The sequence below is a fragment of the Schistocerca piceifrons genome, chromosome 3 (genome assembly GCF_021461385.2).
Source record: "Schistocerca piceifrons isolate TAMUIC-IGC-003096 chromosome 3, iqSchPice1.1, whole genome shotgun sequence".
NCBI classification, from domain to species: domain Eukaryota; kingdom Metazoa; phylum Arthropoda; class Insecta; order Orthoptera; family Acrididae; genus Schistocerca; species Schistocerca piceifrons.
This window is the reverse complement of record NC_060140.1, coordinates 584,058,353-584,078,588: the sequence shown is the minus strand read 5'-3', so window position 1 is coordinate 584,078,588 and position 20,236 is coordinate 584,058,353. Positions and strand designations below refer to the sequence as shown.

The following is a 20,236-nucleotide window of genomic DNA, read 5'->3' as shown; positions in this document are numbered from 1 at the left end:
GTGCCATTGGTTACACGTCTCGGTCACCTCTTGTTCGCATTGACGGCACTTTGAACAGTGTATGTTACATTTCAGATGTGTTACGACCCGTGGCTCTACCCTTCATTCGATACGTGCGAAACCCTACATTTCAGCACGATAATGCACGACGGCATGTTGCAGGTCCTGTACGGGCCTTTCTGGATACAGAAAATGTTCGACTGCTGCCCTTGCCAGCACATTCTCCAGATCTCTCACCAATTGAAAACTTATGGTCAACTGGCTCGTCACAAAATGCGCCAGTCCCTCCTCTTGATGAACTGTGGTATCGTGTAGAAGCTGCATGGGCAGCTGTACCTGTACACGCCATCCAAGCTCTGTTTGACTCAATGCCCAATCATATCAAGGCCGTTACTACGGCAAGAGGTGGTTGTTCTGGGTACTGATATCTCAGGATCTATACATCCAAATTGTGTGAAAATGTAATCACATGCCAGTGCTAGTATAATATATTTGTCCAATGAATACCCGTTTATCATCTACATTTCTTCTTGGTGTAGCAATTTTAATGGCCAGTAGTGTAGTAGATTTTTGCTATCGCGATCACTTCAACCATAATCTTCCGATTCTGAAGTGATTGCTATGGCAAAAATCTACTAATACCAGTACTTCTGGCCCCTGTTTTGATCACAACCGAGGTAGAATCTTCCTACAAGTCGGTCTGGGGCCTGAAGATGGCGTAGTAAAACGCTGAAACTGTTAGCGAAATCAAATAAGTTTGGAAGCCAGACAGTTGAAAGATGTTTGCTTTGACATCCTGTATCGAACAGCCGAGTCCCGCAACCACCTCTAAAAACATGGACGTACAGAGACTCAGTTGCTAACGGTTACTTGGACCCTTGGCTTTACTTCATGTCAGACGAGGTCTGGTTTCATTTGTCATATTATGTAAACTCTTAGAACTGCAGATACTGGTTGCAGGACAACACACATATTCTGCATGTAGAACCTCTCCACTCAGAGAAGATACGTGTTTGACGTGCGTCGTCCGACATGCGCATTATTGGGCTCTTATTTTTCAATTACACCTCGAACAGTGCTAGATATCTAGAGATCTTTGACTCTTTCGGAGCACAGTTAACAGATGCAGAGAAGCTGTATGCAGTATTCCAACAAATGGACAACTGTTCACACATCCAACCAAAGAATGGTCCGCATCGCTAATGTATTCCCTGAAGTCAGACGTGCCAGTACAGGCCTATGGTCTCCAAGGTCCCCGGACTTAGCATCGTGAGATTTTTACGCATGGGGCGCACTAAAAAGCAACGTATATGCTGATAGTCCGCACAGCATTACTAGAGAAATTAACACCGCCCTTGCAGGATTACAGCGTGTTGCTGGTAAAGTAATCACACGAAGACAGCGACGCCTCGATGCCCATGGTCATCACTACCATCATCTATTATAAACAGGCAACAACATATTTTGACGTTACTATTTTTGTTTACTTAGTTCATTGTTACTTGAATCTCGGGGGTGAGGCGTACCGGTTTTAATGGGACACCCTGTACTTTACCGGAACGAGGTAGGAATATTATATTTTAGTTGAAAAGGGTGCGACTTACCCGGAAATATTTGAGAGAAAGCATGTTTTTCCGAGCATATTTTGCAAGTGTTAACTTTAAGAAGTAATATAAGTCAGGCGGTAATTAGGAGAAAACTTCCTTTGCATAGTTTAATAGTCATGGTGCTAGTGCTATGCACTGGCTAAAATATGTGCTTTTCTGGAAGTTATAACTCGCGTGTAGAAACATCTAGTTGTAATTTCAAAACTTTTTAGGTTTATTGTAATTTCTGTTTTAAATGTACACATTCTGGCATTTCTAGCGTTAAATCTGAATCCACAGACGACGTTTCAATTTAATGGTAATCATCGCAGAAAAAATGAAAAGGAGTTGTGGCATTCAGATACATTCCCTAGTAAGTAAACAAGTGGTCTCTCTCTTTAAATTTCTTGTACGGCCCATTGAAATCTAAAGAAACACAGTCCGCAGCTCGTGGTCGTGCGGTAGCGTTCTCGCTTCCCACGCCCGGGTTCCCGGGTTCGATTCCCGGCGGGGTCAGGGATTTTCTCTGCCTCGTGATGACTGGGTGTTGTGTGCTGTCCTTAGGTTAGTTAGGTTTAAGTAGTTCTAAGTTCTAGGGGACTGATGACCAAGGATGTTAAGTCCCATAGTGCTCAGAGCCAAAGAAACACACAAAACACAAGAACAAAGAAAAATTTAGCTGTCATAGTGGAGTACAGTCTGATACACATTGACACATGGATAGATACACAGCCCAACATTGTACTCAGTAGCATCATTTATTTGCTCGGATTGATTTCCTGATTTACCTGCAGGAAAATCCTTCATAGCAACACAATCTGTGAAAATAATTCGATAAACGTGTAATCTGAATTGTCATCAAATCTTTCGTTCTCATTGGCAGACTTTATAAATAATTTTCTCTAGATATTTCTATATTTCACTGCACATTTTGAACAAAACACCATCAAAAAGCACACAAAACGTACGAAACAGAGATAACTTGAATGTCAGCTAACGCCTACGAAATAGACAGTAACAAAGGTTTCAAAAATGACTAATTTTTACGAGTTACATCTGCTACCCTAGGAAAAACCACGAAGTCTGATAACCTGACAGTAGTTTGGTACAGCCATAAATATACGTTTGACACCGCGAAAAATAATCATTAACTTGGAGTCTACGATCATAATTGACGTGACGTAATCAATAATGACCAAAATGCTCCTCATGACTCTGTAAGCTTTTAGAAGTGATGCCTTCACCCCATACAAATACAGACTGGCGTGAGGTTCATTACCGGAAAAGAACTGATAGTTTTAGAGATAAGCAATTCTCATCCGCTACAGCAGAACAACAAACCAACAAAATGCACGAAATGACTCAGAATGTACATGAAAAACCAAAAATACTATATAATATGTTGATAACAGTAATATGCCATTAGTTATAGCTAGTGTAAATCTACAGTGCTTAAGAACCAAGGTGGACCTTTTATCGTTCTTTGTAGAAGAAGTGAAACCACATGTTTTATGTTTATGTGAGAGCACTGTTTGACTGAAGCAGAGGGTAACTATTACAAATCTTTTGAGTATTTAGATATGGTAAATGCATAGTATAGACCTACTGCAACTCACGGTAGTGTGTCCCTGTACGCAAACAAAAATCTTAGTGTAGAGGAAATTGATTTAAAAAACTTTTGTACATACGTGGATCTTAAACTAGCTGCATTAGTGTTACCAAACACTGATCTCACTGTTATCTCTGTATATCATTCACCGGATGGTAACTTCGAAAACTTCACTGCACTTATGGATAACTGTTTATCTTACCTTACACGCCTTAAGTCTAAACTCGCATTGTGTGGTGACTTCAACATACACATAGTAAGTGGAAGTACTAAAGAGAGGGTTTTCATGAACTTAGTGAACATCTATGGGTTGTTTGTAGCAAACCAGCTCCGAACAAGAGGTGTGGCCTGTCTAGACACAGTTGTCACCAACCTCAGTACTTGGAAAAATAATATCAGTGTAGTGAACCAGTGATTGCAGACCACAGTGGATTAGTAATGGAGCTTAGTATGGAGAGCAAAAGTAAATTGCAACCAATCACATGGCACTCAAGATACACATTCAATAGAAGAGTTATCAAAGAAGAAAGATTTAACGACCTTAAAGCAGCACTGTCTAGTGTAAACTGGCAACAGAACCTTGCAGAAATGGGGTTCAGTGACTCATTTGAATGTCTGTTCCGAACCTTAAGAACAACATTTCATTAAATTTTCTCAGAAATTCTCAAGAAGAACCCTGCAAGCAAGTCACAAGGAAGGGAAACAACCATTAAAGGGAAGATATGGTATACACCTGAGCTAAAGAAATTGCAATGCATCACCAAAACATTCAGAGACCACATGAAAATAGGCGTAGATCTTCCAACTAAAGAACTGCTTCACTGTAACTGTTTAAGAGCCATAACGATCTAGAGAAAGGCAGTGGAGGATGCAAAAAAGGAACACAATGACAGGTTCATTAAAGAGGCTCATAATCCATGTAAAGCATTATGCAGTCTGGTAAATGAGCACAGGAAGAATCCTACTTTCTTCTTAAATTCCGGTAGTCCTGGTGCCTTTAACCAGTACCTTATTAGTGTAGTGGAAAGTACGGTAAATGAAGTTCCAGTTTCAGCTTAGATCCCATGGCCAATATGAAAAGTGTAAGCTGCACATTTAAAAACTGGGGGAAATACAGCCTGAGGACCTAGTAAAAACAGTAAAGTCCTACAAGCATTCAGAGAGTCCAGATATCTATGGTATGCCGTGCACAATACTGAAGAAAATAATACCAGAGCTTGCTCAGCCCCTAGTCACAGTAATTAACAAGTGTTTATCTTCTGGTCTCTTCCCAGATTTCCTGAAGGTCTCACGGACAGTACGACCTAGCCTTACTATTAAATAGATAAATAACAGTTCTTATGTTTTTATGCGCATAAATCTACATAAAGCTCTAATATCAAGTGCTTAATTTGCTTTCGCATCTTTAAGCGCCTCGTGCTCGCGTGTATTATGTTGCTGGACTTCTGAAAAGTATTTCCGTACAATTGTCGTAATGTTTTCATGGGGCTTCCCGTCAGTTAGAAAACTATCATGAGGCAGTCCTCCTGATATCATTACTTGCCTTGCACTCGCGTAAAACCATGCATAATTTACGGAGTTGAGAAAAGTCTATAGTGATCAGTGCGCTTGCTTACTTTGAGTCCAAAAAAGAACGGGGTGCCAGCAGTTCCGTATAGTCAGTAGTGAGAACTTGTGAATGTTTCGGTATCAGTGAAAGTTCAGTGAAGCGAATATCGAGAGAATATAGAGAAATTTCATATCCTGTATCACCGAAAAAAGAGTTGCGGCAGGCGACAGAAGTTTGCAATCGACGAATTTAAATACTGAGTCGTAGGACTTCTATGTGGAAAGGCAATTTCTAACATAGCAGACGTATTGGAAAAGCTGAAGACTGAAGGCTTCCCTGATATGAGTGAAACGACCCTTCTGGATGCAATTCGGAAACTGGGCTTCAGAGACAAAAAGTTAAAAAAAAAAAACTGAGCGGGTGGTAAATAACCGAGTAGCAAGAAAGAGAGATGAGTTCTTGTGGGAAATACCACACTTGCGAAACACTACATGAACTATTACTGATGAGAGTTTGTGTGGTGTAAATCATTTTAGAAAGTTTGGCTGCAGGAACAAAGGATGTCTTTTACGTGAGAAAATGTGTATGATCATCACAGAGATCGCCCGACATGAATCCCATCCAACATTTATGGGGCATAATCGAGAGGTCAGTTCGTGCATACAATCCTGCATCAGCAATACGTTGCAATTATGGATGGCTATGGAGGCAGCATGGCCCAATATTTCTACAGGGGACTTCTAACGACTTATTGAGTCCACGTCACATCGAGTTACCGCATTACATCGCGCTGAGCAAAAGGAGATCCGACACGATATCAGAAGGTATTCGAAGACTTGTGTCACTTCAGTGTATTTCATACATCATTCTTTGTTGCAAAATTCATTCGAGCTAATCTACTTTTCATTTCCTGTTAAATTATACACTATATGTTATTTGTTCATTTATTGAGAGCTGCTTGTATTTCGGGCGTTCACTTGAAATTTATCGCCCTCTTCTCGCAGCGACTTAATGCGGCAAAGATTTGTAGTGTATTGGAATGCTAGTACGAAGTTGCCATTCTTCTCTGGAGACCAGGCTCTTAACTGACAAACATGGGGAGTCTTCATTAGTAATGTATGATGTAACATACAAACGTTCAAGCTTTGCACTAAAGTTTTTCCCACCGCAACAGCTACAATGGTAAGTTCAATCGCAGCATCTTGCGTTTGACATTATAGCGATGAAATAAGTAATCCGGAAACAACGAAAATCCGCCTGTAAACAGAAGAAGGTTGTTCACTGATGCGGTAGAGATTAAGTGACTTTATCGTATTTATTGAGATACATTCTTTTTTTCTCTCATGTCTATGTTAATGTCGCCGGCTATGGAAAGTTTATGATGTCTGGATCTTGACACTAATAGTATTAGCAGATTGAGTTTATCTATGAAAGCGTTTTTGTCAATTCGTAGTGTACGATAAAATGACACAAATACAATTTTTTGTCATAGGCATGGCTCAGCCCCCTTGAATATCGATTCTTTTGCACTTTACAAGAACATATTCTGTCCTGCAGCCCGTGTCGCTATAACAGAGAGAGTAACTATCTATTGAGTGTCAGTGAAACCACGACAAGCTGATCAATGATGGCCAGCCTGGTATCTACTTGCTGGTTATTGTTGATGTATACCACAGCCGTGGTCTGCTGTTGCTGCCTGATGGGTCCCACGGATGAGAAGACACGGGTGCCCCCAGCGAGGTGGCGCAGTACTTAGCACACTGGACTCGCATTCGGCAGGACGACGGTTCAATCCCGCGTCCGGCCATCCTGATTTAGGTTTTCCGTGATTTCCCTAAATCATTTAAGGCAAACGCCGCGATGGTTCCTTTGAAAGGGCACGGCAGACTTCCTTCCCCATCCTTCCCTAATCTGATGAGACCGATGACCTCGCAGTTTGGTCTCTTCCCCCGAAATCAACCCAACCCAACTCGGGTGCAGCTGGCCCTGCTACACTAGCAGGCTGACCAGGCGTGGCGCGTCCAAATAGTCTCCTGGCTGACTCGTGAGCACGTGCTGCCATCTTGTTCGATCCACGGTAGATGGTCAGGGCCTAGTCTACACGACAACTGGCATCCTCGACTACAGTCGGCATTCTTCACCTCAGCTGCGATGGGCTTCCTTAGAGAGTGCTGCGGTGGAAGCCCCTCTGGGTCATTGCCGAACGTCTGGGCAGGCGGCCTCTCCCTTGCCCCAGTACAGCTCACAACCATGGCACTGACCTACGGGAGTCATTTCACAATTTGCTGACAAGGCATCAGCACTTCTTCGTGGCACACGCGATTACGCTAAGCTGCCGACCGCAATTCTGAAGCCACTTATAACTATACATTTTGTACAACTAATAAATGTTGCTGTAGATACCACTGTGTTACTGATGCCTCTGGGCATGAACCGGACCACTCACTCGCATTCCGCACTGTTAACAACACGAGCCCAGCTCCACGGGTAAAACTGGCATCAGGAAGTGGTATCTTGATACTCTGACACAGCAACATTGGTGTCATAACTGGCTGCCACTCAAGACTACTGTGACAGTGGAACCACGCTGGCTGCTGTCTTGACATTTCACCAAGGTCATTTTGCTGGCAAGTACACTGACAGAAAAAAAAATTGCAGCACCAAAAAATAATTGATGTAGAGTAATGAAATTTCTGGAATATATTTATCTAGGTAACATACTTAAGTGATTATCGTTGCAAGATCACAGGTTAATGTAAGCGCGAGAAAAGCCATTGCAAATGTGGAATAATGGTACATTAATAACTCGTAGAAGTCGACCTCGGGGAAGATCAGTTCGGATTCCGTAGCATTGTTGGAACACGTCAGGCAATACTGACCCTACGAGTTATCTTAGATTAAGGAAAGGCAAACCTACGTTTCTAGCATTTGTAGACTTTGAGAAAGCTTTTGACAATGTTGACTGGAATACTCTCTTTCAAATTTTGAAGGTGGCAGGGGTAAAATACAGGGAGCTAAGGGCTATTTACAATTTGTACAGAAAACAGATGGCAGTTATAAGAGTCGAGGAACACGAAAGGGAAGCAGTGGTTGGGAAGGGAGTGAGGCAGGGTTATAGCCTATCCCCGAAGTTATTCAATCTGTGTATTGAGCAAGCAGTAAAGGAAACAAAAGAAAAATTCGGAGTAGGAATTAAAATCCATGGAGAAGAAATAAAAACTTTGAGATTCGCCGATGACATTGTTATTCTGTCGGAGACGGCGCAGGACCTGGAAGAGCAGCTGAACGGAATGGACAGTGTCTTGAAAGGCGTATATAAGATGAACATGAACAAAAGCAAAACGAGGATAATGGAATGTAGTCGGATTAAATCAGGTGATGCAGAGGGAATTAGATTAGGAAATGAGACGCTTAAGGTAGTAAACGAGTTTTGCCATTTAGGGAGCAAAATAACTGATGATGGTCGAAGTAGAGAGGATATAAAATGTAGACTGGCAATGGCACGGAAAGCATTTCTGAAGAAGAGAAATTTGTTAACATCGAGTATAGATTTAAGTGTCAGGAAGTCGTTTCTGAAAGTATTTGTATGGAGTGTAGCCATGTATGGAAGTGAAACTTGGACTGTAAACAGTTTAGACAAGAAGAGAATACAAGCTTTCGAAATGTGGTGCTACAGAATAATGCTGAAGGTTAGATGGGTAGATCACATAACTAATGAGGAGGTATTGAATAGAATTGGGGAGAAGAGAAATTTGTGGCACAACTTGACTAGAAGAAGGGATCGGTTGGTAGGACGTATTCTGAGGCATCAAGGGATCACCAATTTAATATTGGAGGACAGCACAGAGGGTAAAAATCGTAGAGGGAGACCAAGAGATGAATACACTAAGCAGATTCAGAAGGATGTAAGTTGCAGTAGGTACTGGGAGATGAAGAAGCTTGCACAGGATAGAGTAGCATGGAGAGCTGCAGCAAACCAGTCTCTGGACTGAAGACCACAACAACAACAATAACTAGGGTAACCGCCGGAATGTTGAATGCAAGAATGCAAACATGCATTGTGTCGGATAGGTGCTGGATTTCGATTTGTGGCATGGAGTTTCGTGCCTGTTGCACTTGGTCGGTCAGCAAAGGGACGGTTAATGCGGTTGTGGATGATGCTGAAGCTGTCCGATGATGTCCCATACGTGCTCGACTGGGGATAGATTGGTGCTCAAGCAGGACAAGACAATATGTCGACACTCTGTACGGCATCTTTGGTTACGACGGTGGTATGTGGACGAGCGCTACCTTGATGGAAAACACCCTTTGGAATGTTGTTTTAGTTGTTGTCTTCAGTCCTGAGACTGGTTTGATGCAGCTCTCCATACTATTCTATCCTGTGCAAGCTTATTCATCTCCCAGTACTTACTGCGACCTACATCCTTCTGATTCTGCTTAGTGTATTCATCTCTTGGTCTCCCTCTATGATTTTTACCCTCCACGCTGCCCTCCAATGCTAAATTTGTGATCCCTTGATGCCTCACAACATATCCTACCAACCGGTCCCTTCTTCTTATCAAGTTGTGCCACAAAATCCTCTTCTCCCCAATTCTATTCAATACCTCTTCATTAGTTATCTGATCTACCCATCTAATCTTCAGCATTCTTCTGTAGCACCACATTTCGAAAGCTTGTATTCTCTTCTTGTCCAAACTATTTATCGTCCATGTTTCACTTCCATACATGGCTACAATCCATACAAATACTTTCAGAGACGACTTCCTGACACTTAAATCTATACTCGATGTTAACAAATTTCTCATCTTCAGAAATGCTTTCCGTGCCATTGCCAGTCTACATTTTATATCCTCTCTACTTCGAGCATCATCAGTTATTTTGCTCCCCAAATAGCAAAACTCGTTTACTACTTTAAGTGTCTCATTTCCTAATCTAATTCCCTCTGCATCACCCGACTTAATGCGACTACATTCCATTATCCTCGTTTTGCTTTTGTTGATCTTCATCTTATATCCTCCTTTCAAGATACTGTCCATTCCGTTCAACTGCTCTTCCAAGTTCTTTCCTGTCTCTGACATAATTACAATGTCATCGGTGAACCTCAAAGTTTTTATTTCTTCTCCGTGGATTTTAATACCTACTCTGAATTTTTCTTTTGTTTCCTTTACTGCTTGCTCAATATACAGATTGAATAACATCGGGGACTGGCTACAACCCTGTCTTACTCACTTCCCAACCGCTGCTTTCCTTTCATGCCCCTCGACTCTTATAACTGCCATCTGTTTTCTGTACAAATTGTAAATAGCCTTGCGCTCCCTGTATTTTAACCCTGCCACCCTTATAATTTGAAAGAGAGTATTCCAGTCAATATTGTCAAAAGCTTTCTCTATTACTACAAATGCTAGAAACGTAAGTTTGCCTTTCCTTAATCTTTCTTCTAAGATAAGTCGTAAGGTCAGTTTGCCTCACGTGTTCCAACATTTCTACGGAATCCAAACTGATCTTCCCCGAGGTCGGCTTCTACCAGTTTTTCCATTCGTCTGTAAGGAATTCGCGTTAGTATTTTGCAGCTGTGACTTATTAAACTGATAGTTCGGTCATTTTCACATCTGTCAACACCTGCATTCTTTGGGATTGGAATTATTATATTCTTCTTGAAGTCTGAGGGTATTTCTCTTGTCTCATACATCTTGCTCACCAGATGGTAGAGTTTTGTCAGAATTGTCTCTCCCAAGGCCGTCAGTAATTCCAATGGAATGTTGTCTACTCCCGGAGCCTTGTTTCGACTCAGGTCTTTCAGTTCTCTGTCAAACTCTTCACGCAGTGTCTTATCTCCCATTTCATCTTCCTACATCCTCTTCCATTTCCATAATATTGTGCTCAAGTACATCGCCCTTGTATAGACCCTCTATATACTCGTTCCACCTTTCTGCTTTCCCTTCTTTGCTTAGAACTGGGTTTCCATCTGAGCTCTTGATATTCATACAAGTGGCTCTCTTTTCTCCAAAGGTCTCTTTAATTTTCCTGTAGGCAGTATCTATCTTAGCCCTAGTGAGATAAGCCTCTACATCCTTACATTTGTCCTCTAGCCATCCCTGCTTAGCCATTTTGCACTTCGTGTCGATCTCATTTTTGAGACGTTTGTATTCCCTTTTGCCTGCTTCATTTACTGCGTTTTTATATTTTCTCCTTTCATCAATTAAATTCAATATTTCTTCTGTTACCCAAGGATTTCTACTAGCCCTCATCTTTTTACCTACTTGATCCTCTGCTGCCTTCACTACTTAATCCCTCAAAGCTATCCATTTTTCTTCTGCTGTATCTTTTTCCCCCATTCCTATCAATTGTTCCCTTATGCTCTCCCTGAAACTCTCTAGAACCTCTAGTTTAGTCAGTTTATCCAGGTCCCATCTCCTTAAATTCCCACTTTTTGTAATTTCTTCAGTTCTAATCTACAGTTCATAATCAATAGTTTGTGGTCAATTTAAAACCTGGTTCCTAAATCTCTGTCTTACCATTAAATAATCTAACCTATACCATCTAGTATCTCCAGGATTCTTCCATGTATACAACCTTCTTTTATGATTCTTGAACCAAGTGTTAGCTGTGATTAAGTTATGCTCTGTGCAAAATTCTACCAGACGGCTTCTTCTTTCATTTCTTTCCCCCAATCCATATTCACACACTATGTTTCCTTCTCTCCCTTTTCTTACTCTCGAATTCCAGTCACCCACGACTTTTAAATTTTCGTCTCCCTTGACTACCTGAATAATTTCGTTTATCTGATCATACATTTCATCAATTTCTTCATCATCTGCAGAGCTAGTTGGCATATAAACTTGTACTACTGTAGTAGGCATGAGCTTCGTGTCTATCTTGGCCACAATAATGCGTTCACTGTTCTGTTGATAGTAGCTTACCCACACTCCTATTGTTTTATTCGTTATTAAACCTACTCCTGCATTACCCCTATTTGATTTTGTATTTATAATCCTATATTTTCACCTGACCAAAAGTCTTGTTCCTCCTGCCACCGAACTTCACTAATTCCCACTATATCTAACTTTAACCTATCCATTTCCCTTTTTAAATTTTCTAACCTACCTGCCCGATTAAGGGATCTGACATTCCACGCTCTGATCCGTAGAACGCCAGTTTTCTTTCTGCTGATAACGACGTCCTCTTGAGTAGTCCCCTCCCAGAGATCCGAATGAGGGACTATTTTACCTCCGGAATATTTTACCGAAGAGGACGCCATCATCATTTAACCATACAGTAAAGCTGCATGCCCTCGGGAAAAATTAGGGCTGTAGTTTTATAGGGAAGCAGCCTACTCACGATGTAGTAAATTCACATCAGTTTCCATTGTGTGTCAGCCAGTCTGCTGTAACTAGCTCTGACGTCATAAATGTTGCGCAATACCTTAAAAATCAAGCAAATGAACTAAAACTTTTCTAGCATGTCAGAAATAATACTAAATTAATGTGTGTTAAATATCAGTTCGATAACTTCAGCCATTTTCGAAATTTGGACGTTTTTATGGAAAAATCATTGGCGCAACAGAAAAGAGCTAGAGACTTCAAAATTTATATTTAGATTCATCTTTCATAATGATTTAATAAAAACAGTACTTTGGATTTCACATATTAAGACTTTAGTGGAAATTCATGATTTTCTGATTTTCATCTCAAAACTGAAGGAAGCAAGATAGATTAAGTAGGTTAATAAATAAGGCTAGGATGTTTAGATTTAAATAGGTTGGAGGTCCGCTATGATTATGAAGATGTGTAAAGTTTCTTTTTAATACCTATAAAATTATAGCGATAGCGGATCTCAAAAGGGACAGTTCAGAGCTCATCTGCTGCGTGCTGTGTAATTAGATTAATTCTCTCGCCCAAAGTATTTAACTTAGCCACGTCAAAATTTTATTATCAATACTTACCTGCGTTCTGAATGCACGTTTAAATTAAGAGCTTCTTCGGCCATCAGCCAAAGAAGCTATAAATTATTATGTAACTTGTAGTGGTGCGTTACTAGCCCAGCGGCTAGTCGGGAGAGCGGATTTGATCAGGCGTTCCCTCAGCCGTCCGCACCGCGGCTTTATATATAAGAACACTGCGCGAGGAAGCAAGGCCCCAGTTCTCTCCAGACGCTGAATGACACGCCATCTGTGTCGGTAGTCGCGTCGCATCAGTGTATCTGCTACAAACAGCCTCGGGTGCCGTATTAAGTTACTAGAGATACGCGGAACCATAAAAACATTTCATGTGAAGTGTTAATTCTGGAATGATTTTCATTATCTAGCTTCAGTTTGCGTATTGTCGTATTTTCACGTGCCGTCGCGGGACAGACATTCTACCAAATATTTAGCGTGGCGTTTGATGAAATATTTTCATCAAATTATGGCGAGCATTCTTTTTAACATTTAATTCGGACATTTATAATTGCATCAGCGCATTAGACTCTGAACTGCTCTGGTAGTTAGGTTGTAGGGATACTTGTGTTTTTTATCAGTGAATTTCAGAATATACTCAACTATTTTGGAAAACAGTTTTTGATTAGAAATCCCGGACAATCTCCTAATTCCTCAGAGCTATAAGCTGCAGTTATAATAACATTCTCAGGTAAAGTGGGCACTAGGATATCTATTTACTGGCTCCAAGTTTTATTAAATCACTTTCTGGGGGCCACGAAGTAAATAGAGAGCCAGTGTTGAGAACGGCAAAAGACAGCATTAACAACATTCTAAAAGCTAGAACTAATTCAACACGCAAGCGTTTATCCAGCAATAGATTTACTATTATTACAAACTTATACATCCGCCGCCCCACAGTTTCCCCTTGCTTTCAGCCGTTCGCAGTACCAGGACAGCAAGGCCGTTTTGGTTAGTGTTGCAAGGTCAGATCAGTCAATAATCCAGACTGTTGCCCCTGCAACTAGTGAAAAGGCTGCTGCCCCTCTTCAGGAACCACACGTTCGTGTGGCCTCTCAAGAAATACCCCTCCGTTCTGGTTGCACCTACGGTACGGCCATCTGTATCGCTGAGGCACGCGAGCCTCCCTACCAACGGCAAGGTCCATGGTTCATGGGGGTTTGGAATACTGTTCATGAATGACTGCACAACAGCTGAAATCACCAAATTGGTGTACAAATTTGCAGTGAAGGTGCGTGAAATAACCACGAGAGTGCACATGCTGTCACACGAAATCCCAGCAGATACCATTACTAGATGTGTATGTAGGTCCAGTGTGAGTAGCATGCAGACAGTTTGATTGCAGGCCATCAGCTGGACTCCTCCTGACCAACACACGGCCGTCACTCGCACCGATGCACAACCGGCTTTCATTGGAAAATACAACAGACCTTCATCCTTTCCTACAGTGAGCTCTCGCTTGACAACGTTGAAGTCGCAAACGGCGGTGGTTTGGGCTCAGTGGAATGCACACCAGGGGTGTCTGGCTCGGGGCTGCCCTTGAAGTAACCGGTTTGTAGCAGTTGATTGTGCCAACTGCTGCTCTAATCGCTGGTACAGGTGCAGTACGGTGCACCACAGCCATACGACGTACACGATGGTACTTCCTCTCGGTAGTGCGATGTGGCCGTTGCGAGCCCGGTCTTCTTGCGACCGTACCTTCCCGTGGCCATCGCGACCAGGAGTCATGTACAGTTGATACATTCCTGTCAAGTCTTTATGCAGTAATTTTAATGGGAGGAACATCCAGCATCCCGTAGTCCTATTACACGACCTCGTTCAAACTCAAGTGGGCTGTTGATAATGGCTTCTTCGTCGTCTTGAAGGCATTCTTGATTAATATCAACTTACTACGTCCAATCTCAGAGCTAAGTAATGCTCAAGACTGCTGCAGCACACATTTGAAGCAAACCTGATTTGCATCCTCATAGTGGCGCCACTAGCGCCACTCGTATGTGACTGGAGCCAGCTTTGAACACATGTCCTCTTTCAGATGTAGAAACACTCCTACCAAGTTTCGTTTATCTCCCACAATTCCTTCTTGGTGTTGCAATTCTGTTTTCAGTCAGTGTAGTTTGGCTGAGTCGAAATGCCCGAGTCACATGTAGCAGCAATTCAATTCTGCCACCAGTACCCGATGAAGACTGACACGTCGCCTTTCGCTGCACGGGGACAATTACTTGGAGCGAAGACACCAGGTCAGTACGATTTACAGAAGTTTTCGATCTTTTCTGACGCATTAAAACCCAGCTGCGATCCCAGACAGATTGCAGTTTCAGTACAAATGAGGTTGTAACAGTGTACACTGTGACAAAATTTGGAGGAGGCAGAAGGTAAGTTACAACCTCAATTTAATATGAAACAGTCGTATGCTATGCACCCTCTGTTAGCTTTAATATGCAGAGTAGTCTTGCACATATAGATGTAGATGTTGATGTAAATGTAGATGTGATGCAATTAATGAACAAAGTACCAGTTTGTAGTGATCTGTGACATACCGGCAGGCGCTTGATGTTCTCGAGTCTGGCAGCTGGCGAGTCCCCACGCTTGCCCCTGAGCAGGACGTAGACGGCGCCCAGTTGTGGCAGCGAGCGCAGGAGTTTCTCGAGCAGCACCTTGCCGATGAAGCCGGAGCCGCCCGTCACCAGCAGCGACCGGCCGCGGAACCACTCGGCGATCTGCCCCTGGCTGCCCTCGCCACTGCTGGCCACTGCCATGGCTCGCTCCTCCTGTCAATACCACAGGTTCGCCGCCGTCGTTCTCACTGTGCCCAACGTGGCCGCTTCTCTTTCTTAATCACTAATTCTTTCTTTACTTTGCTAAACGTTAATAAAATGCGCTACAAAATTTGCACTATTCTCTCGGTTTGGGTAGTTTAGTAATATTTCTTTCATGGCAGCGCTTATGTGCTTGCCTTGTGGCTATTGTGTTCACTGGGGGCAGTATTCAGTACCTCTAGGAACGAGGCTTTATCCAGATTATTGGCTGGGCTTACCTACATCCTTCTAAATCAGCTGTGGTCAAGACCTGCTTTGCTGATTTCCAACAGGTGCTGGCAAACAGTATGAGAGGTGTTCCATATAGATTTAAACTTTATTTAGTCCCATCATGCGCTGCAGTCATGGACTGTGCGGCTGGTCCCGGAAGAGGTTCGAGTCCTCCCTCGGGCATGGGTGTGTGTTTGTCCTTAGGATAATTTAGGTTACGTAGTGTGTAAGCTTAGGGACTGATGACCTTAGCAGTTAAGTCCCATAAGATTTCACACATACATACACTATCCCCATAATGCACGGTGTGTCATCTGATGCATCGTTACAGTATCAAGTGCATAGTACTTTGGTCTACCTGTAGGTGGCGGGACATCACAAGAAGTATAATACCTGCACAGTACAGTCCATTTTCCCTGCTGCTATCATTACATAAGTGAACAACATGGAGTGTGATCATCAAGGAGACCGCTGGGCGACGTTGTTTCTGTGCAAGGAAGGTGTAAATACTGCAAATATTCGCAGGCAATCAGTGGCAATGTGTAAAGGGTGTGCACCATCACGAAAAATCCTGTACCTACGACTGGCTGGATGGTTGGAAAAGTGGTCACACATCGACGGAGAAACGAATCAGTTCTGGAAGGAAAGTGACTATAGTAACACCAGTCAACATTTCAAGAGTGGAAAATCATATCCAGGAGAATAGGTTCATGATGTTCACAGAACTGGAGGCGGCCATAGGGCTTGCCAAAAGTGCTCTGCCACATACTTCACAAACACCTAGAAGTTAGAACTACTTAAACCTAACTAACCTAAGGACATCACACACATCCATGCTCGAGGCAGGATTCGACCCTGCGACCGTAGCGGTCGCGCGGTTCCAGACGCTAGCGCCTAGAACCGCTCGGCCACTTCGGCCAGCTCAGTGGAAAAACACACAGCCACAATTTTTTGGGATAAGGATGGAATCCTCCTCATTGACTGCTAGAACCGTGGGACTCCTATTAATATCATGGCGTTTGTGAAGACTTTTTGGAGGCTGCAATGTGCAAATCAAAAGAAACGGCCAGGAAAATGGATAAAAGGAGTGCTCTCGTTCACAGTTCTTGTCCTCATGCGATTCGGTCAACCAAGGCTGCCATCGCTGTCTTGTGGATCAAGTACTGCCACACCCCCTATACTTTCCTCACTTGGCCTCTTCTGATTACCACCTATTCGAGGCAGGCATCATTTCGCAGATGTCCTGTAACAAGCCCACACACACACACTTTTTGTAAATATTAAGCCAGGCCCCTCCACGCCCACATTTGCTTGGCGGCCATTCAAAACGACCTATCATCTCTGCTTTGGTTAGTATCTAAAAAGAATTCCGCCGGAAGTACAGCGATTTATTTTCGCCTGGCCTGATAACCGTTTGTAACTTTCAGAGAAGTGCGACGAGCGGCGAATTTTGAGTAAAACCTACACATTTCTCATGTTGCCATGTTAAAATCTGCTTCTTTTACCAAAACACAGTGGAGTTTACAGTCTCACTTCACATGCTGTGCAGTTTGCAACTGCGGGAAAATTTCTGAATCAGTGGTTTATTAAGTGAGGAACTGAGGAAAAGAAAGGTCAGTATCTTATGAAAAAAGCACATCCTCAGTACAAAATAAACATGTAATGTCTTCACTTACATAGTTCCAAAAGCGATAGTATTTCTCAAAAAAATGGCTCTGAGCACTATGGGATTTAACATCTGAGGTCATCAGTCCCCTAGACTTAGAACTACTTAAACCTAACTAACCTAAGGACATCACACACATCATGCCCGAGGCAGGATTTGAACCTGCGACCGTAGCAGCAGCGCGGTTCCGGACTGAAGCGCCTAGAACCGCTCGGCCACAACAGCCGGCAGCATTTCTCATTCCAGCAGTTATTGATGTCCCTTAAAGAATGCATTCTTTCATCGGAAACAACACGGCAGAGAATGAAGTTTTGTGTGACAACAGTGTAGCAAAATACTCTCCTCTTTGCGAGCTATCATTTGCCAAAATCTCGTTTCGATATCGCAAACCGTTTATGAAATATAAGAAATGATGTGGATATTTCACTCTGGCCTTATAGACGGCGAAAATGAGTGTGCTACGTTAGATCACTTTTCTCGAGATTGGTAACAGGTAGAGATCTCCACCCAAGTCTAAAGAAAAATTCAACATTTTAGTTTTTCACATGTAGCAACATATTATATAATATGTATCAAACGCAAAATCATAACGACCCCTATTTTTCTTTGCAAACTTTTTCTAATTTCGCGCAGTGTCTTACTTCCCCGTAAATATCACGGTAACTACGACTATTAACGAAATGACGGACACATCATAATGAACCTGACATACAAAGCTACAAGTAAGGCAAAAACGATTTTTTTACCGAAAAGTCTCTGTAAAATCGTTTGAGAAAGATTGTAGGCCGTGCGCCTCGATTGTCATTGCTGACCGGTCGAAAGGTGGCAGACACTGCCGGCCTCCCCTTCCAGAGAAATGAACTCGCCCAGCCTTTTGGACGTAAACTGATCGCTGTGCATCCTCCACCGTATCGTGCATGGACTCTGTCCGCTGAGACATAGAGGTTCTTAGGGAGTGTACGCAGAAAATAAAGTGTATATCAATATGGAATACCCCTTGTTCGTGAAGAGCGCTGGCAGGAAGCTTTTTGCTGAAGAGGAGTGTTCTTATCATGAGTGGGAACTGCCAAAAACGACCTGCATTCAGCACCTCAGGCTGGATGTAAGAGAATTTCGTAAAGCTGTATTGGAGCTGGCGAAATTGGAGGTCGTCCGGCAGTGCTCGTGAGGATAGCAGGCCACTAGTGGACCACATGGAGCGGAGATGGTGTTTTAAAAAAGAGTGCTACGGGTATTAAGTTCGGAGTGAGTGACGCTTACGGATAAAAAAAAGTTGTTTAATCTGTGCAGAAATCTTCTAAATGTGGTCCCTTGTTTTGTGCTCACTTATTGACTTATTGCATATTGGCGTTCGTTAAGGAATCTTCGGCTGACGTTTATGTAATGATACTTCTCACGTTTCGTCAGTACGAGAGGATGGCAGTGTCAAAGGTTGACTCTTGAAACCAGTCCGTCACCAGCAATGGAGCGTGAATAGTTGGCAATGCCAGCCACTAGTGTTGGTGAAACATTAGAAAAATCGCTGAACAAACGTCGACCGGAGACTCCGAGACGAAAGACAACAGACAAAGTCAGTTCTGAAATAGTTCGCAATCGTGCTCTGTGCGGGGGCGTGGGAACCGGCCTGATCGGTTGTCAGAGTTCTAGGCATGGGGTGGGGTGTTTAGTGGCCGCACATGTGATCAGTAGGAAGATGGCGCATAGCAGAACCTTGCTGTTCAACGAAGAAGAAAACAAACTTCATTTGTTCCAGTGGAAACATTAAGTGTAATGGTTTTGTGAAGTTCGTCTTGCTTTTTGACCTTTGACTGTTATTAGGTTTTATTTCTGGACGAGATTATCGGCAGGAGAGAGTAGAAACCAATTCCAGTTGCATACAATGTAGTGAGTGTTTTTGGTTCTCGTTTTCCAGTCAATTGGTCGGAACTGACTGTCTTTTGAATGTAGTTGAACTGTTACTACAACTTCTTCTCGCTGTTCTCGTGAACAGACATCGAGTGTTCGAACTCCAAATACGGAAACAAGATCTCCCGTTTAACAACTCGGATCGGTTTTTATCGGCAGTTCTCGAGACCAAAATGAGAACAGTTGCTGCATGTTCTCGTGAAAATTCTCGTTTGTCGGACGAATATTCGTTTCCTTTTATTATTATCATTATTAGTAGTAGTAGTTTTATTCATCCGTATACCATTTTTACAAGGATACTGAACGTTTTTTGGAGTAGTAGTAGTTTTCTTCATCCATATACCATTTTTACAAGGATACTGAACGTTTTTTGATATTGCCATCTAATAACTACAAAATAATTCATAGGAGGGGCTCAAATGAAAACGAGACGGATGGGAAAAAATAAGTAAATTGTTTATTATTTCAAAAGTTTAAGAAGTCCTAAGTTCTAGGGGACTGATGGCCTCAGATGTTAAGTCCCATAGTGCTCAGAGCCATTTCAACCATTTGAAGAATGTTTGCGGTTGCCCACAGAACCAATATCGTATCCATGCTTGCAGCTTTTCTTCCGAAGCAAATCGACGGCTACGATTGTCTTTCTTCAGGGCTCCACAAACACAGAAATCACATGGGGAGAGATCGGGACTGTATGAAGGATGTGTTCGGGCTTCCCAGCGAAACTTCCGCAGCATACTCGAAACAACCTTCAACAAAGTGCCCGCGCACAGGTTGCCATAGTTGTTTCGAGTACGCTGCAGAAGTTTCGCTAGAAAGCTCTAGCTCAACCACCATACTGTCCCGATCTTTCCCCATGTGATTTCCTTATTTTTGGAGCCCTGAAGAAAGACACTCGTAGGCGTCTATTTGCTTTGGGCGAAGAGCTGCAAGCATGGACACAATGACGATTCCGTAAACTACCA

General features: G+C 42.6%; 1 protein-coding gene across 1 annotated transcript in view; it reads right to left on the bottom strand.

The window, feature by feature from the left end:
• The window catches only part of LOC124788859 (putative fatty acyl-CoA reductase CG5065), a 178,687-nt gene extending 163,254 nt beyond the window's left edge, over window positions 1-15,433 (bottom strand). Inside the window, exon 1 of the mRNA XM_047256142.1 lies at window positions 15,215-15,433. Within this exon, the coding sequence (XP_047112098.1) occupies window positions 15,215-15,433 (219 nt within the window). The remainder of the gene's footprint in view (window positions 1-15,214) is intronic.
• Window positions 15,434-20,236: the final 4,803 nt, after the last annotated feature.